Source organism: Opisthocomus hoazin, chromosome 4, assembly GCF_030867145.1.
Source record: "Opisthocomus hoazin isolate bOpiHoa1 chromosome 4, bOpiHoa1.hap1, whole genome shotgun sequence".
Taxonomy (NCBI): Eukaryota; Metazoa; Chordata; class Aves; order Opisthocomiformes; family Opisthocomidae; genus Opisthocomus; species Opisthocomus hoazin.
Window position 1 is genome coordinate 76,029,689 of NC_134417.1, and position 26,476 is coordinate 76,056,164.

At 40.6% G+C, this 26,476-nt stretch overlaps 1 protein-coding gene across 12 annotated transcripts in view; it reads right to left on the reverse strand.

The window, feature by feature from the left end:
• ABI1 (abl interactor 1) overlaps positions 1 to 26,476 on the reverse strand; it is an 83,768-nt gene that overhangs the window by 14,394 nt on the left and 42,898 nt on the right. For 8 of the 12 annotated variants that reach the window (XM_009945106.2, XM_009945101.2, XM_009945110.2 and 5 more), the window contains exons 3-6: positions 16,807 to 16,983; positions 5,364 to 5,378; positions 4,535 to 4,635; positions 959 to 1,099 (exon numbers count right to left, since the gene is read on the reverse strand). In XM_009945106.2, the coding sequence (XP_009943408.2) occupies positions 959 to 1,099; positions 4,535 to 4,635; positions 5,364 to 5,378; positions 16,807 to 16,983 (434 nt within the window). The remainder of the gene's footprint in view (positions 1 to 958; positions 1,100 to 4,534; positions 4,636 to 5,363; positions 5,379 to 16,806; positions 16,984 to 26,476) is intronic. The other 4 variants (XM_009945104.2, XM_009945111.2, XM_009945107.2 and 1 more) reach the window with 1 other exon arrangement.

A 26,476-nucleotide genomic window follows, 5' to 3' on the forward strand; every position in this document is an offset into this window, starting at 1 on the left:
TATTTCATTCTGACAGTATTTCATGATCAACTGTGTCCAAAATACTCTCTCAACCCCTGTTAGTGACCTACCATGTCTAACTGCCTACTGGGAGTTAAAAAAGAAAAAAAAGAAAGAAAGAAGCTCTCTAAAAAATAAGCTAATGTGTTACTTCTAACTGCATTGAATTATTTTGTCTGTTTTTTTCCCTACAGTTTGAAGCCTATGGTAAAAATCAGATTGAAAAAACTGAAATCACTCAGAAGGCTTAGAGAAATATCTAGCCTTGCAATTTGAGAAAAAAAATTACATTAAAAAAAACTAAGGTACAGTTGGAACATCCTTCTCACCCAAAACACACACTACTCTTATTAAAGCCCTTAAGCATGTGGAAACAACTGGCTGATGCCAATACCTGGTCTATGAACAAGTTTTATTTTCTATTTCTGTCATGCTAGCACTGATTACCAGCATTACATTTTAGCCAAAGGAAATCAATCAGCTCTTTCAGACTACCTTCATGACAGTGTTTCTAATCAACAGTAATTTCCCTTTGCAATTACTGGTCTTGAAAACAAAACAAAAAAAAGCTTAAGTGTATTTTAGGCTAAGGTTAATAACACAGCTTTAAATCCACTAGGATCCATCACTCCCCTACCTTGCAACTGCATAAATTTTGAAGTTTTGCTTGTTCTTGGAAAACAAATACCATAGAACAAAATAAATTGATTATATGAAACAAGGCCTGTGGTTATGGAAGTTGCTAGATACGATGAGGCTTTGATAGCGTCTGAAGACACTTCTATGTGTTAGAGAAGTCAACAATGCAGTGAAGTTCTGTTAATGCAGAGTGGCAGAATAACTCACCCCTCGCCATTCAACAAAAAGCCAACAGGCACAAAGCTTCAGAGCTTTTCTGCGACTTTACTAAACATCAGCATGCCAGGCAGGAAAGAGTTACAGTGAGAAAATGCTCTACCTGTGTGTTCTTGGTCTCTGGTTCAAGGAAGCTGTCCTTCCTGGACTGTGCTGACTGCCCAGTCTGGCAGGACTGGTCATGTAATCATTGGGGACTGTTGGTGGTTTGACTGGCTCCAGGGTTTTGTAAGGAGTATTTCGTCTGGTCAAGGGAAAAAAAGATTTGAAGACAGAAAGATAAAGGATCAGAAGATCAAAAGGATAAATGAATGAAGTAGTGAAGCCATTTGTTTTCTTAAGTTTTCATGAGAGATCTCTGCACGGAGACCCACGTTACAGTATATTAAACAAATTCCACCAGGCAGGACAGACAAGTCGCATTCCACTCTCTAAAGTGCTCTAAAGTAGACAGATCCATAAAAATTAGCCTACAGCAGATAAATTGATTTAAAAAGCCTAAACTAAATTTACCACCCAAACTACATAACATGCAATAGTTATGCCTGCATCATATTCCAGGGTTACCTTTCAGTACACTGCACATGACAAACACTTCCACCATAACTGTAATTTCCTCTTTCCCTCCTTCCTCTCCCCTCCAAATGCTTAACCATCCTAAAAGCATTCTTGGCTAAAGGTATTCAGCTCATTAAGACGGGAGTAAGGCTGAAAGATTTACAGAACAAGTTACATTTGCAATCATCAGTGTTCTTCCTAGAAGCATTGTTTCACGAAATAATCAAGCAATCTCATATCACTTAAGCAGATCTTAAAGTGCTTCACAGATGAGCTTCACTGTCTCCATTTTGCAGCCCAAGAAAGTGAAGCCCAGAGACTTCCAAGGTCACCTAGCAGACTGCATCAAGTCAGGAATGTAACACAGATCTTTCGAGATCTATCTACCAGACCCATTACTGCCTTAAGAATACTGCGTTTGTTGTACTGAATTGCAGAGCTCTTCAGTTCTCACCAGTAACTAGGAGACCCCTTGCACGATGTGGAATTTGGCAATGCACCAGCAATGCACCAGCTAAAGTACTAAACTACTGCCATTTAACCATTTGTCAATTACTGGTTATAACTGAGTTTGTACGTTATACAGCTTCCTGGTATTTTAAAAAACTTATTGACTTCCTTTCTACAATATGGAATGCAACAGTACTAAATTTTAACTATAACATTTTACTATTAAAACCTCTCAAAGAAAAAAGCGGAAATACCATAATTGTTTGCATGCACTGTGGTGTTTGTAAATTAGTTTGGCTATATAAAGAACTCTAGATGATTTTAATATGCAGACTGCCACCACCTATAGATCTGCCAAAAGTGATCAGTCGTAGGAAAAATAAAGAAACTTTGTATTCCAGTTGTAAGAGATAGAGCTTTAAATACTGCCAAATAAAAAGATAAGTAGGGAAGATTTGAAATGCGCTTCCAACAGAAATAACCTTGAAATCTAATGTTGTAAAAGTATTCTGCCTTAGAATGCACTGTCAATAGGAAGTACTGCTCAGCTCTGTAGTACTGCTTATTTTGCCTGTACAATTTAAAAATACTGTCAAAAGCAAAACCCCACTACATCCTCAGGTTCAGCCATGCCTGTTTCTCCTTTGTTGTTCTCAGCTTCACTGAAGAACTTCAACTCCTAAGAACCAAAGAAGTCAAACCCAATTTATTTCCATCGCTCAAGTCCAGTCCTTCCCCATGCTTTTCTGCCAGCCTTACGCAGAGGAGCAAAACACTCTGACACTGCCCAGCACTCTCCACCTCACTGTCCCCCAATGTGTCCATGTGGTGCTGATGCCCGTTGACACCAGGGTGTGAGTGAGAGACAGCGAGTCCCAGGCCTTGCTCTGCCCCAGGACCTTCAAGGCATGACTGCAACCACTCCTCCTTCAAGCTCCAGCAATTCACTCGTTCTCCTGTGGTACTTCCAAACTGAGCATCCAAGGTTTTCTACAGTCTCTCCCTGCTTCCTGCAGTCCCTTTGCCTTTTCAGCCCATGCGATTAATGTGCAGAACTCCCTCCCCACCATATTCCTTTAGCTAGTCCTGCCTTGGAGGGACAAGCTGCACAATACGCGGCACATACTTAAAGGCCTGTGTTACACACTATGCTCGTTCTGATTTTACACGCTTATCTCTGTTTTCTGGATCAAACGGAGAAAAGTAGTATCCTTATGGTTTCTAGCACTTTTTTCTGCATATATTAGTCATGCCTGTGATATTTCATGCTTTGGCAGAACACGGCCGCTCAAGACAAGAGCTGTACTTCCTGAACAAGAAAGGCAGATAGAAATCTCTGTTACTAACCCACATTATTCCTCCCGTTCAGCCAACTGCTGCCTCTTGTCAAACTCATCTGGAAATGACATTCAGCTGATGAATCCTTATCAGGCATCAGCTAAGGCAACCAGTTCTGCCTTGTTCAGAGGGGAGCATTAGAGAGAGGCAGCTCACCAGTACATCAGCGTTGCTATTTCACTAGAAAACGTCCAAGAGGACACGAAAGTGCTACCCAGCTTCCCAGGGCTGATAAACAACTCTTTCTCAGCTGGGATAAGAGAGGCAATTGGAATACTGATTGCATGCCCTTGAGCAATGGGAATTTTCACAAAACATGCTGAGGAAACCTCTAGGGTAATTTCTCTGCAGAATACACAACAAACACTGCCATCGTGAAGCAGCAAAGCATCAAATCAGGATTAAAAATCACTAAGTCTTCGACAATAGGAGTTGCTGCTTCTAATTTTCCTTTACCATTGCTCCTGATCCCCATTCTGTTGTATCCTCATTATTCCTCATTTTTCCAGTTCTCCATCTCTCCCATACAACATACCTGAAGCCAACACAACCATGCCAGCCAGCTTTACAGTGCCTCAGTCCCATACAGCATAAGGGAAAGACTGAGAGTGAAATATAGGTAGCAGGTCTTGTTTAGGTTGCCTTTTTGGAAGATGTTGCACAGACAAAACCATACAGTACATGCTCTGAGCTTCTCAAGTGTTAATGTTTTGGTCTCTAGCCACAACTACTTGCTGGCACACTGAGATAAGCAGATTTGACTCCCCACAGGTCCACAGCAGCAAAATAGATCCTACAACAGGGAACTCTGGTCACAGTGGGACTTGGGAATAGCAAAATCCTTCCTCATTTAAGCATACAAAAAAATGCACAAGGCTGCGAGAATGAACGTTGCCTATGTGTTCATAATGCCACAAATTTTGCTTCGAAAATGCAGCAAATATGGCACCAACAGTTATTTCATACCTTTTATAATATTAAGAAACGAATAAACAAAAACTTTAACAATTAAATCTTTCCCCCACTGAAGTTAAAACCTTATTGATATTCTTTTTGTGTCACTAAGGATTTCTCCCAAAAATCAGGAACAACAATAGCCTCCTCATTTACCCTTATCTACAATAAATCCTTCCCCCATGAAAAAACATTCTTTCAAAAGGTCATCATGAAAATAAACTCAATGCAGCTGAAAGGGTTTATACAGAAAAGGCAGCTGTGTTTTTCGCTAAAGGCAATCACAATTGCCATCTTTTCACGTATTTAAGAAACACCAACAACTGCACAATTAAAACTCCCTATTACACAGTCAGGACCAAGCAGTCTTCATTCTTACCCCAGAGTTCCCCGGCCTGACATGGGAGGACTTGGTGGTTTTTGTGTAGGCGGATTTGTTCTTGACAAGGTGCCAGTTCTTGCAGGCTGGTTATTTCCATGCTGAAATAAGGGAAAACATGATTTTATTTTTATAACAGAGCAGCTCTATTATTGACAGCTTTCTATTTTTTTTTTAAGTATAGGAATATGAAGTGAGAATTCCCAGACAGCTGTCAAACAGTAAGTTTTCAGCTACACGTAAGACGGACACCAGTAAATACAGAGTCTAAATACAAGCTTAATGTTATTTTTGCTATTAATTTACAACAGACATCAGAAAGATAGGTAATTGACAGGTTCATGCACAAATCTCTTATATCCTCTTTTCTTTAAAGGGAAGTCACATATGTGTTCATCTCCATTTGGGTGTTAATAATTTAGATCAAACTTTAACACTGACAGTACAACACAGTCAGCACGGGCCCTGAATTTCTCAATTTGCCTCTGCTCTTTGACTAGCAGAGTCACTCAGGTTGTCTGGGAAGTCTCCTGCAAAAAATGTAAGTGAGGGGAATCAAGGCATCTACTGAATTCAGAGCAAAGCACTACACGTGTTAGAGAAATTAATGTATCTATGTATAAATGCAGATGTCAATGTATCGCAGATATATTGACACACACTAAACACTGTAAATAAAAAAATCAAGTATAGCATGTTTAATCTAAATATCCTATGGAAAGCAGAGGAGAGCATAAGAGAGCGCTAGTTTTCAGTTTTAATGGCTCTGCAGCCTCTACTATCAGTCACATGAGGCACTGTGGGTCAAAAGAGAAATAACACTTCTTACCTTGGCTTTTAGCCACTTAACGTTGGCAAAAAAAGGGGGGGAAAAAGGTAGACATTAATGGTAGATCCATCACAACTGATAGGACAGGTTAAACTACAGATAATCACATTTTTAAAAAATCATTTGTGTCTACTGATAATTAGCTACATCTCAGTACGCTAACAGAGATTTTACTGGCTCACTTCATCACTGAAAGCTTTGTGTCTGACTAAGGGACCACACGAAAAACACTTGCGTCAAAAGTAAGTTTAGCTAAGCTTTGCCAGCTTTGTTTGCCAGGTTCCTCATGGGCAGTAAAGGGTTGAAGAGACCTTTGCTGACCATTCAAGTCCAAACCCAAATCAATGGTATGTCAATGGTAACGTGCACCTCAGAATTAGTTCATAAAACCACAGTGTCAGCAATATGGCGCAGAACACACTTGCTTGTTGTTTTGACACTTGACCTTCATGTGTTTTGAAGAAATCCTAGCTGCTGCATTGCATGGTAAATAAAGAAAAGGGAGTTCTCAAACAGGATGAGCAGCAGCGCCTTTCACCTCTGGTTTATTGATTGATATCTGATTCAAGCCAGCACAGTGCTGGCTGCTCAAAACTGTGTTGGCAGTGCTCTAATGACTGTTCTTCTGAAATTCTAGCTCTTAGAATCAAGTCATCATATGACTCCACTATGTCATTTTTACAGCCCTCGTGATTGCAGAGGAAAAAAAAATTATGAAAATTTGGTCTCATGAGGAGAATGAAAGTAAGATTTTAAATAAATTCAGGTTGAGTTCTCTAATTTTATTCGGGGGGGGGCAGGGACACTCATGTTTTTGAGAGGGGAAAAGGATTAGTTTCATAGATATAAAAAAAAAAAAAGCAAACACAAAATAAAATAATCCAAATGCTTTTTTTGAGGTTGTTTGGAAATAAACTGTCACTTCCAGAATGAGCCTCCTAATGCACAGTTTTTCAAACTGTGCTTTGCACCTTCTTCACCTCCTCCTCCAAGAAATACAAGCCAGTTTAAAGGCATCCGTGAACTCAGAAAAAATAATTAAAACATGTTAGACAGCAACGTGCATTTGTGAGATTTCTGACAGGGTCTGCAAAGCCACTGGAAAGCAGCTGGGGTTTACAAATGAAAAGAGGTTGAAAGCCACTGCCCTTAAGTTATTCTTATTACAAGAACACAAACACAAAACCTGCTCCAAAACTCAAATGAAAAAGTTTAGCTGTGGTAAGTAAATTTGAGGGTCACCCCATTCACTCCCAGTCTGGGCAGAGGTTGATCAGCAGAGTGGCAGAATTAAGGCATTTAAACCACTTCTATACCCACATACTTCTTTCATGGATAAACATGAAGGCTCAGTTTCTAGGATGCCAGGGTAGTCTCCCAAGTATTGTATTTTTAAAACAGGCTTTTAGCAATGAAACTCGCTTTCCCCTTTCACAGGAATATGTGACCCTTCACCAGTTGCCAAGGGCAATGGCATAATACAAGGAATTTGTTAAGAGAGACCAAAAAGCAAAACTCTTGGTCCTGTCCCTCCCCAGCAGCCATAGATAGAAACCTTTCAACGGCTTAAAAGGAAGAGTGGCATGGTTTCTTACCCAGCCTCTAACGCTAAATGTGCCTGCCTCAAAAAACATAAAACCAAAGAGCTTCCTCTCTTTGCTTCCCTTCTGCAGTGCCACTCAGCACTTACAGTGAGTCTTTCCACCTCCTCCTTAATCACTGTTACATTCTGCCTCCACTGCAGCAACAATATGAATATCAACATCTAGCAATGATTCAGGAATCATAGAATCATAGAAAGTGATCTTCATCTTCATCTTCTTTCAAATCTTTCTACTGCTAACTACTGTTTAATATACTAAACACATATCTGAAGTCCAACAGCTCTTGACCTTTATTCCTATCTCTAACTCTACATCAGGTGAGCTTCATCTCTTTTGCTACAAGTTAAACAACATACAGACAGATACACACACTTCTTTACTGTGCAGAAGAATTACTAATTGTTGTCATACTGCTTTCTGTAAGTGAAAAGCTCTGTACATATCCTCTCTGTTGCTGTCTGTATTAACGAGTCATATGGGGAGGAAAACACAGAAGGATGGAACACAAAAGGAGCAGGGATTCTTATGGGAGAGGAACTTGTGATCTAAAAGACAGAAGTAAGGGAGGAAAGCAAATGAATCGAAGTGAGATGAACCATATGGCCATTTAATCATGGTTAATAAGCTAATTAATTAGGAGGAGACATTTTCTTGTATTTATTGGCTAAGCTTATGAGGTCAACCTTGCTGTATTTCTTGGTCTGAAAACCAAATGTAGTACTAAATTAAAAAAATTACTTGGAACTGGGAACAGTTTAGACAGCATGGTCTTGACTCATTATGATTTTAAGCAAAATGGGGAAAAAAAACAGCAGAAAACCAAAAGGAAAAGAAGGTACATGTTTAATGTAGGTTCAAGCATCTCTCTACAAATGCCTCTAGGCCAGCCAGCCAGCTGGCAGAACATGACCATCACCAACTGCCTGATCAGTACCGAGAAGGTCAGAATCAGGAAGGAAGCAAATGCAGGGCATGAGGAAGAGAAGCAGCAGCATACATAAGGTTCGCAGCTTGAAGAGGGAAGAGACTGTTCTGAGAGGGATCTATAAAATAAGAGATAGGAGGTTCAAACAGAAAAAAGCTTAGTCAAATGAAGAACAGCACTGAACTCCTGCACAGAACAGCACTGAGAACTCCTGCAGAAGCTGTAAGGAGCATGACTCCCTTCTCCTCCTGCTAGCTGTATTACTATACACACAGGAGACAGTTTTCAGCCAGATACCAGCATCCTGGATGACATACACATCAGAACAAAAACACAGTGCGTAGGCTTGCTGAGGATGCTTGTGATGCCGAGGCAGAGAACTGGACAGACCAGGATGTTCCCAGGAACAAGACAGCATGGCAAGCAGCAGTACTGGTTGGGGTTTCTTGCAAGGACCACAGCAGAGAGATGCTTTAAAGAAGCAAGCAGAACAATTTTGCCTTTCCAGGAAAAACCTGCCAAGCATGTGTCAGTCCTGGATAAAATTTTAAGGGTTGTCACAAAATTAAGAGAAAGAAACCACAGTTCAAGAAACAGGAGTCAAGCTCGCTGCATCTCCAAAAGATCACAGCTAGAGCAGTGGCACATCTGCAGGGTTTTGACAGTGTGGGAGAGCTGGGTGGCCAAGGACTGAGGGCCAGCAGTGGGCTGGAAAGGAGTAATGTAATTAAGGCACTGGGCAAAACAGGTGTTTGCAACAGCCATGTAAGGCATTCATCAAGGCCAAGAGTGAGGCTGCTTCTGTAACTGATGCCAGGAATTCAGAGCACCTGGACTGAGAATTTTAGCTGTGGGTTTGGACTGGACAAGCAATGTTTTGGGACAGCTGAGCATTGACTGCAAGTACCACGTAAGATGCCTACTTGCTTAAGGCAACTATTGTGGCAATTCCAGCATGCTCAGTTCTGGTAGTCTAAACAGCACAAAAATACCTGTCAACAAAAGCAGTACTGCAGATTTCTGCAACTGAGGCCAAAGGGACAAGATGAAGAACGGCATGAAAGTGTAAGGTATGAGGCAATCAGAAGGAGCTAGTGGCAGCCAAAGGCATTTGAGGGACTCTGCTGGCAGGCCTCAGGAGGCAGCCATCTAACTGACTTTTTAATAGTTTCCATGCCAAGTAACAAGTCATGGGGGAACATTAGTCATGATTCAGGGAATCAGAAAGCTATTATTTTAAAACTGTGTTTGGACAACTAGGGCCAGGGACATTGCACATAAGTCATTTATGTGAGCAAATGTATTTATAAGCACAGAAATACAAAAGGCCACTTGCACACAGGAGCAAAATCCTTATCACGTTGACATGCAGCAAGCTTCTCCTACACATTTAATAGAATCATAAAATTATTAAGGTTAGAAAAGACCTCTAAGATCATCAACTCCAACTGTCAACCCAACACCACCATGATTGCTAAACCATGTCCTGAACTGCCACATCTACATGTTTTTTGAAGACCTCCAGGGATGGCGACTCCACCACTTCCCTGGGCAGCCTGTTCCAATGCTTTACAGCTCTTTCAGTACAGAGATTTTTCCTAACATCCAATTGAAACCTCCCCTGATGAAACTTGAGGCCATTGCCTCTTGTCCTATCACTCATTATTTGGGAGAAGAGACCGACCTCCACCTCACTACAACCTCCTTTCAGGTAGTTGTAGAGAGCAATAAGGTCTCTCCTCAGCCTCCTTTTCTCCAGGCTGAACAACCCCAGTTCCCTCAGCCGCTCGTCACAAGACTTGTTCTTTAGACCCTTCACTAGCCTCGTTGCCCTTCTCTGGACATGCTCCAGCACCTCAGTGTCCTTCTTGTAGTGAGGGGCCCAAAACTGAACACAGGATTCGAGGTGCAGCCTCGCCAGTGCCAAGTACAGGTGCACGATGTGCCTACTCCTATTCCTGAGACAAGCCAGGATGATGTTGGCCTTCTTGACCACCTGGGCACACTGCTGGCTCATGTTCAGCCAGCTGTCAACCAGTACCCCAAGGTCCTTTTCCCCCGGGCAGCTCTCCAGCCACTCCTCCCCAGGCCTGCAGCATTGCATGGGGTAGTTGTGACCCACGTGCAGGACCTGGCACTTGGCCTTGCTGAACCTCATACAATTGGCCTCAGTCCATTGATCCAGCCTGTCCAGATCCCTCTGCAGAGCCCTCCGACCCTCGAGCAGATCGACAGTCCTGCCCAGTTTGGCGTCATCTGCAAACTTACTGAGGGAGCACTCAATCCCCTCATCCAGATCATAGATAAAGATATTAAACAAGACTGGCCCCAAAACTGAGCCCTGGGGATCACCACTCATGACCGGCCACCAGCTGAATTTAACTCCTTTTACCACCACTCTCTGGGCTCAGCCATCCAGCCATTTGTCTACCAGCAAAGCGTACACCCATTCAAACCATGCGCAGCTAGTTTCTCTAGGAGGATGCTGTGGGGAACAGTGTCAAAGGCTTTACTAAAGATCAGGCAGATGACATCCATAGCCTTTCCCTCATCCTTAGGCAGGTCACCTGGTCATAGAAGGAGATCAGGTTGGTCAAGCGGGACCTGCCTTTCATGAACTCATGCTGGCTAGGCCTGATCCCCTGGTTGTCCTTCACATGTCCGGTGAGCGCACTCAAGATGAACCACTCCATAATCTTCCCCGGCACCAAGGTCAGTCTGATAGACTGACCGGATCTTCCTTCCGGCCCTTCCCCCCTCCTTCCTCTTGTCCCATCACTAGTTACTTGGGAGAAAAAACCAACACCCACCTCACTACAACCAGCTATGAACTTCAGCTATGAACTCACCAATTTCAGACTGCAGAAACTTCAAATCTCTATGCAGGCTGGTTGTACTTCCCCTGCTGTATGTCACTCAGTATTTCTTCAGCTCCTGAATTTAAAGAGCCAATTTCACCCTGTATCCTGCCCTACCTAGAGTCACTGAAAACCATCATTAAAGATCATCCAACGCAAATGCTGATCAATGGAAACAAAGGTTTAAAAACTGTGCCAGTCTAATCTGCATTAATAGTAAGTGTCTGGCAAACTCAGAACTTTAATACGCATGCTCTGTAAAAGCAGTAACCAGCCTTAGATCTGTTATCTTTGACCAGTAATCACAGCCATCAATCACAATAGAAAAAAAACCATGATGGCTCTTGATGACTCTTTTAAGTCAACCTCATCTTTTACTTAAAAAGGTATTTCCGTATTAGTCAAGGGAGAATTATCTGAGACATCCCTACAGAAAGGCGGCTGGCCATAAGACCTATTGAAGTGCTATTATGTATCTGCAGCTAGGCAATTCAATAGCCCCACAGGCATCCTCACAGATTTTTGCACAAGATTGCCTCCTGTCTCTTCAGTGGAGGAGTTCTGGAGTACCACAAGATGACACAGAGAAAGAAAAGCAGCCGAAAGGGTACTTGTACATGAAGGTATAGGATGCTTGCGGAAAGGATACAGTAAAGCACCAAGTCTAGAACATGGTTTCCTCACAGAAATCAAGATACAGACTTAGAGAGAATGTGTAATCAAAGATGTTTTTCAGAAAGCAGACTGTATGTGGGTGTCAGACACTCCGGGTAACACACTTCTGCCGCTAGTTCTGTGCAGTTGTAAAGAAATCATTCCTGTGTCTCAATTTCCTTATCAGAATGGGTCAGAAGCCTTCTTCTGTTATTTGTTTCCTGATAGTCTATTGTAAGGCAGATTACTTTGAGAAAATTTAGGTTCCAAATCAATTTCTCCTTCAAAATTGAGTATGAGCTGGTAAGCCTCTCTTCAGTGAAATTTTACCTTTATCTTTTAACTATAACCTCTCCCAGTGTTATTTCCAACCTAGTAACTACATAGTGTTCTGTTAACAGTAACCAGATGTAGCTTGTCAGTCTTGCTTCCCTCTCTTTTTTTTTAGTTTCCAAACCAAGCAGGCAAAAATTTTCAATTCACATTTGACCTTAAAATGTTTTTACATATTAAACTGCTACTAACATACAAAAACCTGCTTGTGGATGATAGACAAACTTAGTATTATTCCCTCAGCACTTTCTCTTGTTCATAGAAAGATACCTAGATTCCTGTCTTTAAATACTTCAAGCTTTTTGAATTCTTTCAGCTGGTAACTTTGAATCTAGCCACAATAAAATAAAGTTACCGTGGGAAAAAAATCTTTCCAAAATTAGAAAATAAAGAGACCTCATGGCTTTGAGTTTTCTTTGCAGGCAAGAAGGCTTGAAACCTACATTGTATCAGATGACACTATGCACACTTCAGAATTTCCAGTAGCAAGTGCCCTATGAAAAGCACAGTGTCAACACTCACAACAGAGTCATTAGAGCTGGCAACATGAAGAGTTACTTCTTCCCCCAGAGAAGCGTTCTTTACCCTACAGCAATATTTACTGCTTGGCCATGACCCCAGAATGATGATGTGACATTAATGAAATTGGCAACATGACATCCTTTGAAGCATGAGCATCTGATAGAGGCTAATACAGGGACAAACGCAGCAGAGGCTCAGGTTCAGGATCCCTGGCTCACTTCGTTTTTATCACAGTGAATAATTTAAAAGTTAATACTCCAGTGGCTAACACACAAAAGGTCTTATCCTAAAGGGGAAGTAGGCACAGTTAGGTAGCCTTCCACCCTCACATGAGCACCTCATCTGCATTTTTGTTTAGCCCCAACGCAGATGTAAGCATGAGGAGCGCAGGTGAGTAGGGCAGCTCAGAAGCGTAACAAGGGCGAAAGCAAGGCTCGCTTCTCTAAGATTAGTATTTGATAAGTTTTGGCCCAATCCCTACTTTAAGGGAGAGTCCTTCCAACTTCCATTTGCTTGAGAAAGATTTCTAAATGCATAATTTCTGTTTGACTTCCTGGGCTAGAAAGCTTCTTACAGTTTTAATGCACTGAAATGCAAGTGCTTTACGGTGATGAAATTCCAAATTGTTTCTTAAAACAAACCTGAAAAGTGATCAGTCGTTATATACAAGTTTGGTTTTGAAGAACTATTAGTTCCACAAAACAAACTCGATTCAATTACAGCTATTCGGCATTTCAATTTAGCACGTATTCAACACTTTATCTACCTTTACTATAAGCCATCATTTCAATTTCCTACTTAGCTGCCATTTTACAAATAGCTGCAATTCCACCTGCCTCCTATTTGAAAGAGATTTTAATAAATTCAGAGGCCAACTTCAGGGCTTTTAAAGCAGCTTCAAAGCTTCCTTCTCCCCCCTCTTAAACTGAGGATTTTCTGTACAAGCAATTGTATTTGACCTATTTATTTGCTGGCACGCTACTTTTTTTTTTTTTTTCCTTTCACAAAAGAAGGGGAAGACAAGGAAGGAAACGTTACAGTAGCCTCTGCCTAATAATTTTAAACCAAGCTCTACACAGGAAGGTAGGCTCTCACATCACGACAGTTACTCTTATTTACCAAGAATGACTTCAGCTACATTACCCTATCCCCAGAGGGTGACAGCTGAGCAACTACTTAACAGACTGGCAAAAATGCTTGCCTGTGTGTTTCTTGGAGCCGTCTATACATAATATTTATGTTGCAAGGGAAAGTGTTCTCACTAGAGCAAACCAACTTTAAAAGCCCTCCTGACTCTGACTGATGCTAGCCTTGGCTTCATAGGCACGTACATGAAAAGCAACTTTACTCCTTTTGGAGACTTTGTCTGTATCCGCCCCTGCAAAGGGAATAGGTAGGGAGTAGAGAAGCTGGGGCAGGTTGGGGCTGCCATGGAGCTTTCAGGCCGACGGAGAAAGCACCTCTGAGATCCTAGGATGCTCTACAAAAGCTTTTCTACCAAGAAGCTGCTGGAGGAGAAAACAGCACTGCCTTTCAAGAAGGCTTTCTCCCTGATGGGGGACACCTGCTGTAAAGAGCAGCTGCTTACCATCACTGCCACGCCTACCCTCACCACCTGCCCTCACCAAAATTGCTGCATACTTGTGAGACAGAAGAGGGCACGTAAAGCCCTTCTCCATGCCCCAAGCACAGGCATCCACTTTTGCGTCCCCTCTACACGTCCATGAGAAGCATCAGAGAAACACACAAAGAAAATGAGCTGTGAGTATGTATAAGAGATGTTTCTGCATTTGCTCAGATGTAAGATGTACAGGGGAAGACGGTATTTACACCAAGAATTACCCATCTTTGCATTATTTTTTTAATTCTGTGAGACAGTATTTTTATTTATTTTTTATATAAAACAATTCAAGATCACCCCTTAAAAATACTGCATATTTTAATGACATTTTTCCTAGGATCAGTATTTCGTGAAATCAATAAAAGAAGAAACAGGCCATAATCCAGCCTTTATCCTTAATTCCTCTTCCTTGTGCTTTTCCTTTCTGTTTCTTTATCAAATCCCGTACCATCAGAGTACAACAGAGCCCCACTAAGAGCAATAAATTGTCATCTATAGATTTCAAAGTGTTGCATGATTGTTACTGAATACTTCAATGTCAACATTTGTATTGCACTGTATTTTATTGACAGTTACCACAGCAGAAGACGTTCAACAACCTGCAAGTTAGTCAAACTGACAATTGCTCTAGGCAGAACTCAAACATCTTTTCCTCTAGAAAAACATGGTTTCTAAGGCCTTATCGGACATGTTGCTGTCCAAATTCAGGTGAAATCTTTGGTCAAGAAAATAAGTCTTAACAGAGTCTAAAGCATCTTCTAAGACCATTCTGGACAAGACAGAGTTTGTAATTCAATTTATTGTATGCTTCCCCATAATTTATATGTTCCAGAGGCAGTTCAGATTCTCAGTGACATCTGTTATTTGTGCTGATTTCCAGCAGGACTGGATCCAGTTTCTTAAGTTGTTTTGGTTTGATTTTTTTATAACAGCACTAGCTACATCTAGGTCTGCAGATAAAGCCAGCTACTTCCTTCAGAGCTACAATCTGTGCCACACTCTCAGAATCCCAGTAATATGATGGCTAAAAACATGTGATTATGTCATTCACTACCTCAGCCCACTCTTCTCAGCAGTGTGTCCAGTGACGTCAACACCGGTGAAGATGTCAAATGCATGACAGCCATCTTGAACTATACATCTTAGGCCTGGCTGGCAGCTTATTTCATTTGTGTAATAAGTCTACACAGAAAATACCAACATCATTTTTCTACTAAGTCTTTCACACCTTCCACAGTTGTAAAACAGATTTAGGTAAATCACTCAATGAAGAAACAATAGCAAGATATGATTTGCAGCTGACTTCTAATGAGTTATTACTGGAGTTATAATGAGTTATTTTACCTCTGAACAGAACAACTTTTTAATATAGAATTAAACCACCAACGGTAAAAAAAACCTTTACTAAAAATGTTCTGTAAGAGCTGCCTAGAAATAGGTAAACAGCACTTCATTTCCACCCACTAAACAAACTGGGTCACATTAATAAAAAGACACCAGTACTCCTGAAAGCAAATAGATTGGAAAATGCAACTGTTATACCTTCACAACTTCAACATTTATTGATCAAGCAACCTGTTTTGAGCCTGCACAATACAACTAGTTCAGCAAAGCATCAACTTCAGAAACTAACAGTAATTATTCTACTTTTAAAAAGCCTTCTACAGCACTTGATCCCTGGAGCACTTAAATGCAGAAACCAATATCCTGCATTGAATTTGTGGATTCCTGTATTCTCTACTCATAGAGCTCTCCCCTGGAGTGCAGAGACTGTTCAGAAAAACGATCAATTTCTCTGACCGCAAAGTTACTATTTTACAGCAATCCAGGACACATCTTTCAGGCTTCTACATAGGATTGTGCTTCATCCAGTCTGGCTTAAATTACTACTGTAAAACAACCCTATGAGTTACAGGTTCAGTATAGGCTTAGCTACAAACAGAACAAAAAAATCAGGTAGTCCAAAGTCACTATGTTAATTCATAGCCTAGAGCTGTCATGGTATAGAGCTGCTTTCTAACTTTTGTTGGAATTAGACTCCTCTGGGCGTTCGGAAGGTAACAACGAAGCAGGAGGTACCCTGCACTCTTTTGTGTTGAATAATTCTGAAAGATCTGTTGCTCAAGAGCTCAGCAATTCAACAGGCTGATCCAGCTGCACAACTGACTGATCAGAGCACATCATGCTTTAGAGGATATATGGGTGTTGAATAAAAGCTTTTTAATGCCATTCAAGGGAAGATTGTTGTGAACTGAATATACCTGGAACGCCTGCTCTAGGGGGATACAAAGCTATTTTTTATAAAAAGATGTCCAGAGAGCAAAGTGTGTTACACTAATTCACTTCAACTATGACCATTTCAAGGGGGGGTAGACATTCATTTGTGAAGGCTTTTACTTAGAGAAAATGAAAATTAGGCTGTCCAAAAGCACAAATGGGAGCAAGACACGAAATGCCACTGAGATTTCAATGCCAACTACCTGACCCCCTTTCTCCTGACCACCCTCCAAAAAACAGCACCAATAAACCTCACACTAGCAGCCAGTTTCCCCGTAACAGATGACTTAATTTTTCTCAATAATGACAAAAATAAAAGGAGTGGCAGAGATAATTTAATCAGAGGACGAAGGAGTGATAATTTTAAAAGTCAGTCATGTCTTTTTTAACAAGTCATTAGCCTAAGATCATGAGCCATTATTTCCAGACACTGTGACTACCACTGAAAGTCACAAGGTTATGGCAAACATTGCTCAAAAAACCCTCACTGTAAAACAACTCATCTTGTTACTGAAATGTTTATATGTGGGAGCATGTCAAACCCATAATCCTTCCTACCATAAATGAACTAAACGTCAGTAACATTCTGCCCCAACTCTATCTCCTGGTCTGTGTTACTTGGAGTCCTCAAGTGCCCACGTATACTTACCTTTACACCATGGCCAACATCATCCAGCACCGTGTAGTCTATAGGTTTTCGAATATACCTTACAGGACGTTCCATGTTCGCTGGCGCTATAATTTTGTGAGTTCTTGATGTGTTCTTATTGGTCGTCAAAATGCCTATCTCTCTGCGAGCGACCTTTTCTTTATGGATGTCCACAGTCTAGATTAAAAACAAGAAAGTATGGGTTTCTTTAGACATTTGCTGTTTTCTTTACATAGCTATCTACACATTTAGGCTTCACTATTAGACAAAGAGTCTGAACTGAGTTAATGCTGCTGGAAGGATGCCAGTTTATTGATGAAATGAGTTTAACTTACATCAACACTGTTTGAAAATTACACTTTAATGAAATAACCAATATTAATAATAAAATTACAATTATACATTACTGCTTTGACGCTCTGAAGACACTATGCAGCTACAGTACTTGCAGATTAACCCTCAACGCTCTTATGACTAACACTAGTAATAAATTACTCCAACTCCACAGCTGGGAAACCAGGACAGACAAGCTAAGCAGTTTGCCCACAGCCCCAGAGGGGGACTAAGCTTGGGAAGTCTGTGCAGTAATTTCTTTCAGCAAAGCCATCAGTGCATATCAGAGTAAGAGTCTGCACAGAGCAGGACTAATTTCAGCACTGACACCAGTTTCAGCCATACTGTTTATAGCAGCTTTACTAAAAGAATAAAACAGAATCTTAAAGATGCAAGTAAAGGAATACAAAATACACTGAGATTCATCATTTTATTAGGGAATACCTACAGAGACAAAGAAAAGTCAGTCCAGTGGTCTGTGAAGGATCAAACTGAGCTTCACATAACAGACACATGCTCCTACATGCAATATAACCACTGCTTAAACCACAGCTGAGGGAGAATAAGTACAAGTCAAGCATCAGATGCCACAGGAAGTCCCGCCACTAGGAAGCCTATTTCAAGATTCAAGGATTGAATTTACTGGTTTAAGAACCTACTAGAACCTCAGGATCTCATTGCAGAAGATTGTCTCTGGCAAAAACCACCACTCTAAGTGACTTTGAACAAAACCTTTTAAGCTACCACTTTTTCCACCAAGGAAAATAGTTCTCAGTCTGTAAGCATTAATTCCTCCTGGAGAGACTGTCATAGAACCAGAGAGTGAACGTTCAGAAAGAAACAGAAATCCTTGTCCATCAATACTCATTTGGGTACACCTCTAGAAAAGGCCTAATCTGAAAAGGATATTGTTATGTGCAAGGTTTTGTTTACTGAAGCAGAGTCAAAGATGAAGCACAAAATTTGTATATATTTCACTCTACTTCTATATGAGGCAAGATGAAAAAAGGCAAGCATCCAGGAAATGACCATTTCTAGGAAAGCCAGCATTCAGTGTTCAGAGTTCACTATGAAATGCCTTAAATTGAAATAGTTTTTTTATTAACTGGTGCACATGCTCAAATACTCTTATATTCTCCTGAGTAAATACAGAAAGAAATAAAACCCTCCTTAACAGCTTTGACATATGGCATTGCAGATGACAAGTAGGAACACAAGTGGAGAAGGACCTAAAAGCAGTGATATCAAGCAAGCTTGTTTTCACAGCTTAATTAACATTGTGAAAAGTTCTTTTACTTTGGAAGCGCACAGAATCTTAATAGAAATAAGAGTTGTGACTTTCCAGAGCAATGCAAGACTTTAAATGTGTATGTCTGCATTAGCTTGTTTGGAATAAGTTCATTAAATACCCCAAGAAAGCTTTGGAGCAAGCTTTATTGTTCTAAATACTCATTCTCTGAAAAATCCCAAAGTCAGGAATAAAAAGCACCTTTCCAAATGAGACAATCCTGTACATCAAGCATTTACCACTACATCAGTATCAGGTATCAGCCACTGCACCCACGTTTGCTCTGGCAGTGAATTTCACAGATGACAGGGTGAAGACTTAAGAACAAGACTACCCATATTTCTTCAACTCCAGCTATTATTTATTCTTTTTCTTTTAGAGATTAAAATATACATGTTAGTTCTGCCTTTTAGTTTGCTTTTAGCAAGATCAAGAAACATTATCTGAGTGCTGTGCTACATGTTCTTAGATCACCTCTCTTCCAATTCCTTTGTACAACCTGAACCCTTTTTGTTCAATGATAATACCAGGTCTCAAACTATCTTACAGAACTCTCTAATAATATGCAATTCATCATATGTCATAATACATGAGCACTGCACAGGTGAAAAAAACTTTGTTTAGAGTCACCTAAGCAACACAGCAATATAGGAGGCTGAGGAGAACATCAATTTACAGTACATACCACAATATTTTAAAAGAAGGTATTATAAAATACTACTGCTCCTTGAAATAAATCCATGCTTCTACTTCATTCTCATGAACAGAAACTGCTGCTACTCATAAATTCATTTTTTTGTTCAGTGGATGGACAAAAATGTATCTTTATCCTAAGATTTCTCTTAATGTTGATGTCAAAAGAGAAAAGAAACAAAACAGAACAAAGCCCTTCACAGAACAAAAAGATGCATCTTCTCCCAGCTGGCAGTCCATGAAGACTGACTTTTCCTCCCTGCAATGAACAATGAAAATTCCATAAATTACTAGAGCAGAGTATAAGACATTCCAGGAACAGATGCTGTACCATACATGCTTTGGAAAATGACTTAAGTAATCTTGCAACAAATTCTTGTTCATGAAAAAAAGCCCTCAGAACAGGAAAAGAGCATATAATAATTATATCAGACAGCTTATCCAAAACTAAATATAGAGCACCAATTTGTAAAGTCTTTCCACAGATTTCAGAAATGTAAACCAAGCAAAGAGAAGACTATCTGATCACAGTGCAGGGCCAGCAACTTCTGGTACATACGTAAATCCTGAAAGGCATGCAGGCATGCCTGTGCGAGAGACTAATTTGCTGTTCAAAGCAAATGAGACTGCAACTCTTACCACATCTGGTACACTGGAAAAGCAAGGCGGTATTTCGCCCCTGTGCAAACCAGAGGCTCCCAGCATACGCTCTGCCCAGAATAATATGCTGCCCTTCAGCTACTACACAGCATCTTGCTTCAAGAAGAAATGACTTTTTCTAGATCTATAAAGACTGCATGTTATTAAGTGTTATGTGATCATTATGCAATACAAAGCACGTAACGGTTGTTATTTTTTTGTATTTTTATCTATTTGCCTAATGTTGATGTGGAAGTTTGTTTAGTCATAAGCAATGTTTTTCACTTCCAAAAGAGGAAAAACCCAAAACACAAGCAATTTTTAGCAAGATAACATAGCTATCCAGCCAGACAACAGTCTTGCCAAGAGAGACAAGCCACATACACCAGATAACAGCCCAGCCAGGCCATTTTCAAAGCTCTGGCCACATTTGGCACTTGTAGCTACAAGTAAGTGTCCACTCTGATACGGTAACAAGACAGCTAAACAGTAGTTAGTTTGATTTTACGCACAAAATCTACTTTTAAACATCAAAGAGAGAAGCAAAGTGTGGCAAACTGGCTTGGGTTAACACTGGTTAACAAGCGCTAGCAAACAGTCAGACCAGCTTCACGTACGCTTGGCCTATGCTGAAACATAAATACAGAGCATAATTTATAATTTGGGGAACAGGGATGGGATTCTCACTCCTAGACAACATAATTCAGCAGGAAAAAGTCCGGCATTGTACTGATTTGGAAAAGACTGAGAAAACAGGCCATGGTGTTTCATTTGGGAAGCAAATTCAAACTAATACATCAAACAAACCCCTTTGCCATTCTAACTGGGTGCTAGGGACCATGCCAGCTAATACCAGAATCAAAGTTAAACTTAGGAGGTTGAAGGAACTGTTAATGATTAGCTGCCTCCACTATCATCTGCTTCAAACCATATGAAAAAAACAGTTGCTCAGCAGGATGTAGAGTTAAAATTTAACTGTTTACTTCCTCAGAAGCAGCTTCAAGGCCAAGCGCAGCACAGCAATGATATAGTAAATAGCTGTTCTTTTTTTCTTTGTGCTGCAGATACTGCTCTACCCATGTGCTACAGCATGCAATCCCAGGACAAACACTTCACAGTAAATAGACTGCAGTACATTTGGCCAAGCTAACTTCAGGATATCTACATATTTTAATAAACCCCACACATATAGGGATATTAAAAAAAAAAAACAGAAACAAAAAAACCCAACAACTTCAAGCTTTGACAATCTTTTTAATCCTGAACCACTGCAACTCAAATTTATGAGCCAGACACACAGTCACAGCTTCTCTCACCAAATGCATGCATGGCTGGTGAAGGCAGGAGGTGCGTGGAAATCTCTATCAAATCAACTCAGCTACCCAGGCACTGCCAACTTCAGGCTGTTCTGAAGGACAAGACAACTCACTACACGAATACCACAGATTTATACCAAGCAAACACCCTTTAGATTTGTGTTAAATTAACTGATACTCCAGAGGCATTGTGCAGGAAAACTCCACTTTGGGTTTCTTACTCTGCTCCTCCCCAGTTCCTCGAGAAGGAAGCGGTAACAGCGCACACACTCCCCTGGCAGAGGGGACAGGAGAAGCGCTGTGCAGTGCTGCACAGTTATCCTACCTGCTAGCTGGAAAAAGCTGCCGGGCTTTTGGGGAGAGTGGAGCAATGGTTAGGGGAGAGAAGAAGAGCCACCCAGTGCTCAACAGTGAAAGCGCTGCCTATCAGGTAAAAACAACAGAGAAACAAAAACCCCTCAAAAGAGAGTCGAAGATACAGCATAACGAAGCTACAAACTAAAAAATACAAAAAAGCCCCCATTAAAACTGAAAAAAATCAAACCACCACACACTTTCACCCATGAATTTGAGGATGAGTGAGAAGTCAATTCAAGGGCATTTCCTTGATTTAAAAATCTAACACATCAGACAAAAAAAACTAAAATTACACCGCCCTTTCATGCAATGGTTTTAAGAAGTTTTATTTTCACATCATGAACATCCTTCAAGCAAACATCCTGTGCTGCACAGAGCTGCAAGTCAGTAACTTTTCAATTTGTCCCTAAGCTCACTCAGACAAGAAGGAACATAGGCTCAAACTCCACAGGCTTCCCCAAGCTGCTACTTTCGAGAAAGCGAGGAGAAAAGGAAGGCTGAACAGCCTGTTGTTAGCAACAGCCTTCTGTAATTCTGACATTGTTTCTCTTTTTTGCTTTTTCAGTTTGTGGTCTGTTACTAACATTTTGTTTCAAATAAGTAAAGCCTTGTTTACACAGTAATCAGTGTTATGCATATCTAATTGTTAGCGGAATAGATCAGAATTACTTTATACAAGCAAAACCACAGACATAAGACCTATCAGCCATGCAGGCAGCATGACCTGTTACCACTTCCCGCCCCCATCTTCCTAGCGCACTTGGTGTAATCATGCTTACTGAGTCTCGGTAACCTGTTCTGCACAAAGCTGATGCTGTACTTTCTGAAACTAATGTGTTCCTCACCTCAAGTACTGTGTGCAGTTTTGGGCACCTCAATGCAAGCAGGATGTCAAACTATTAGTGTGCGTTCAGATGACAGTGACCAAGATGGTGACAGGTCTGGAGGGCAAGGCTTACTAGGAGTGGCTGAGGTCACATGGCTTGTTCAGCCTAGAGAAGAGAAGGCTGAGGGGCAATCTCATTGCAGTCTGCACCTCTTTCAAGGGGGGCAGCCGGGGGGGGGGAGCTGCTGATCTCTCTCTGGTGACCAACAATATGACACGAGGAAACTGGATGAAGCTGCATCAAGAGAAGTTCAGATGGGACAACAGGAAAAGGTTCTTCACTGAGATAGTGGTCAGTCGCTGTAACCATGCTCTCCAGGGAAGCGGTCAGGGCCCCAAGCCTGTTAAGAGTCCAAGGAGCATCTGGATGACGCTCTTAGTCATACAGTTCAGTTTTAGGTAGTCCCGGGAGGAGCAGGGAGTTGGATTCGATGATCCTTATGGGTTCTTTCCAACTTGAGAGGATTCTATGTTAAAGCCATTATTGAAAGGCAAGTTAATGGAGAGAACAGTATTTCACTCATTCTATATCGAAGAGCAGTGAAATTCCCTTAACCAAAGTGCATTGCTGGCAGTGTAAGAGAAAAGCATAGTGTAATACAGCAAAAAAACCCAGTAAAATTTCCAGTCACAGACAAGCTAATTGGAACACTAGAGTTGACGTATCAAGTCAGGGTAGCAATTCATTAAATATGGTATCTCCTTTCAGCAGAAACTGTGCCTGATGTTACATAAAATACTGAGCAAAGACACAGTTTTCAGATTGAACCTAGTCAATAAAAGTACACAATATGTGGGACACTGAGTGGTGCAGAGAGAGTTCAGTTTCCTTCCTCAACCTCTGGGACAATTATAACGATTCCAAGCTTACTTGTTTATGTTCGAATAAGAAAGGTAAGCTCCTACACCCAGACCATAAATTGCAGTGTTAACCAAAAGAAACATAACTTAAGAAACAAACATTAAGATGCTTTCAGCATGTCTTAATAAAGAAAAAAACCCAAACTCTCACTCTTTGCAATCTGTTCCTAGACCCAGCTTTAATATTAGCCGTTACTGCCATTCTTGAAAACTATAGATTTCATTGTCTTGCTATGTAGTTTACACAATAAGCTTCCCTAAATTTAAAAAATCTGATTAACATTAACCTGTTCTGTTTTAGCTCTACAGATTTATCCCACTGCTGCTTCCATAAAGAAATGATATTTAATAAGACTTTTTAAATACATGAGCTATGGTTAATTGAATAATGGCACTGAAGAGATCCTGGACAAAGCACATGGTACAGGCTACCTGCAAGGAAGTCAATTTGACCTACAAAAAGGACAGTAAAATCCCCAGCTTTCATGAGCTCAGACAAACAGCTAACTTCACAGAGAGCACCATTTTATGCTGTTATTTTGTGCAGGAAATTCAAAAGAAAATTTAGTATATTCAACATAGGAAAACATGAACATATTTACACTGCAAGAAAAATTTTCTACAGAAAAGATCAATTATGGGTTCAAGGCACATCAGACATGAAAAAGCATTAAGTGAGTAGGTTGAGTTTAAGACATCATGTACAATCAGATATGTACACAGTGTTACAAATTATATCTTTCATTAACTCTTAATGAAAGGCAAGTAACCTAAGTATTTGACTTGATTACAATTCCTTAGATATTGTCTGATCCCCATCAAGATACCACTAAAGAAACTCAAGAATTTACCTATAGAAATAAAATACTTTGCTTTCACCTCCTGTCCAGGAGAGTCCGAGTGCTAAGCCAGCCTGGCCTTACTGGAGATGCAGAGAGCAGAGCACCAGTGCAACTGGCACCGCTCACCCCTGTTTAGTTTTGCACACACTCATTTATCCCATGGGGATCTTCTCCAATATATGAGGCTCTACTGGCGCTAGGAATTATAACTGTCAATTCCATTGACTAGAAATAGTTTGACTACCCCAGCTGTGTCTGCAACAACTCAGCCATAGGCCAAAACCGGGCAGTTTCGTGGGCATCTGCCTCTTCCCAGTTCTTCAGCACGGACATCTGGTTAAGCTAACCAACAGCTAAGCGGCATGTAAAAAACCTGAAAGAAACTTTGACTGAAGCACTGCCCTGTTATCAGTGAATGGTGGGCCAATCCTATCTCTAACATAGAAGACTAATGCAACCTTTTATCATGCCCAGTTAGCCATCAGTTGTGTGACATTCAAGTCCCTATTTAGCCAGCTTTGAACAAATCTTCATCGGAAGGTACCATACAAGCAGCTTTATACTGGTTAACTTTCACAGTAAAAAGGGGAAAGGCCCTCCTTACTACCCCCCCCCAAAGAGATGAACGAATTCGAAACATCTTTAACAGCCCCTTGGACAGTCACCTAGAATCAAGTCTGATGAAGTGCTGTCAACTTATCAGTCAGTTCACAGAAGAAAGCCAGTGCTAGCAAAAAGCAAGAGTTAATAGAGAAGAAAAAAAAGAGGTGCTTTTTTTCAGTTACCCAAATTCTTTTAAGAAGATAAGGATTTCAAGGCTTTATTATTTCACATATACAAACTTCCAATCCAATTTTCACTAAGGCTAAAAGTCACTTGCCTGAAGACCAGTGTCTAACGTCATCTGAGAATCCTCAGAATACCGTGCCACGCCTTCTGAAGCTGCACCATGAAAGACATATCTCCTGTCACCTCTGACGCATTTAGACATCTAAGTTTCACCTTGTGTGTTTGCTTTGTATGTGGTGCTGGCAACGTAGGAGGCAACTGAAATAGATCTAAGAGCTGTATTTCCAGAGCTGCAAATCCAGCAATGTTTTCTTGTAGGTTTATAGATAGAAGTTTCTCACACATTCCCTTCAGCATACAGACAAGTTACAATAGTAGGACAGGCTTCCCAGAAAGCTTCATCTCCTAAAGTCCTGCTAAATCCAGGTCTCTTAAGGTAAAAGGCTAGAGGAGCCAGATAAACCATGTCTCATGCAATCTGATATGTCACCTTCCTTTTTCTGCAGAGAAAGTTCACAATCAAGAGCTTTTACAGATTAACACAATGAACTAAGGCCATCAACACGTATACAGCAACTTGCACAGTCCATATAAAATGTTTGTGATCAGAGGGGGAAAGGCACTAGAGAGAACAAATGAAAAATAATGTAAGAAATACTACATCCTATTTCCAGAGACAACACGTATGTAAATGCATATATGTTTATGTATTTATATACATAAACAATATATATTCCTGATACTTATATAAAACCACAATGCTAACAATGCATTTTACTAATATCATCCAATGTTGGGTGGGGTGAAAAGTGGTGGCTGTGTTTTTATTTTGACAGTTTATCACTGGATTTCTTCAGTATGTCTGAATGCAGATTATATGACAGTTTAATCCTACGGAGCTAGCCCTTGACTTAAGAATTTAAATGTTTTTCTTTACATACAGTAGCAGATTTTCTCAGATTCTCCTAGCAATTTTCATTGGCATAAAGCAGACCAGATTTCAGCAAAGGTTTGAAGATATTTTCTACCTTTATATAAGTATTTTTCCTGGGGTATCAGGACAGTTGGAAGGTGTGAAGTCAGGGAGGAGCGTATATCATAGGCAGCCAATTTAGTCAGGACGGTTTGCTCGCTGTATGGTTTTAGAATTCAGAAGCACAGAATGTAAAACAATAATGCATATAGTCCACCGCATATCCTGCTACAGAATCACACTTCTTAAGCTGTACCAATTTTCATGCAAGGCATACTTCCAGAAAATTGATTCCTGACCAACAGAACATGTGCTTGCAAGTGTTAAAATACTCACATGTCTTGAAAGCGCGGGGGCGTTGATAAGCCTCATTAAAATCAAGAAGCTGAAAAGGAGAGCTACAGAAACAGGCTTAAAGCTTACTGGCCATAGACACATAGCCTCACCTTTACCCCTCTTGCTGTCATGAAACTGGAAGCCGTTCTTCCAAAAGGAAGACTAGGATTCACTGAGAATTGGACTCACAGATCCCAATTTCCAAAGCACAATCTGTGAAGTGGCACATACACCTATACAATAGCATTGAAAAGGAGAGGGAAGAGAGGTCTGTTCAGCTAAAGGATTATTTATATAGCTGCTTATCAGAGTACCCTACTGGCAAATCTCGTCTCACATTCTGCTGGAGAAACTGAG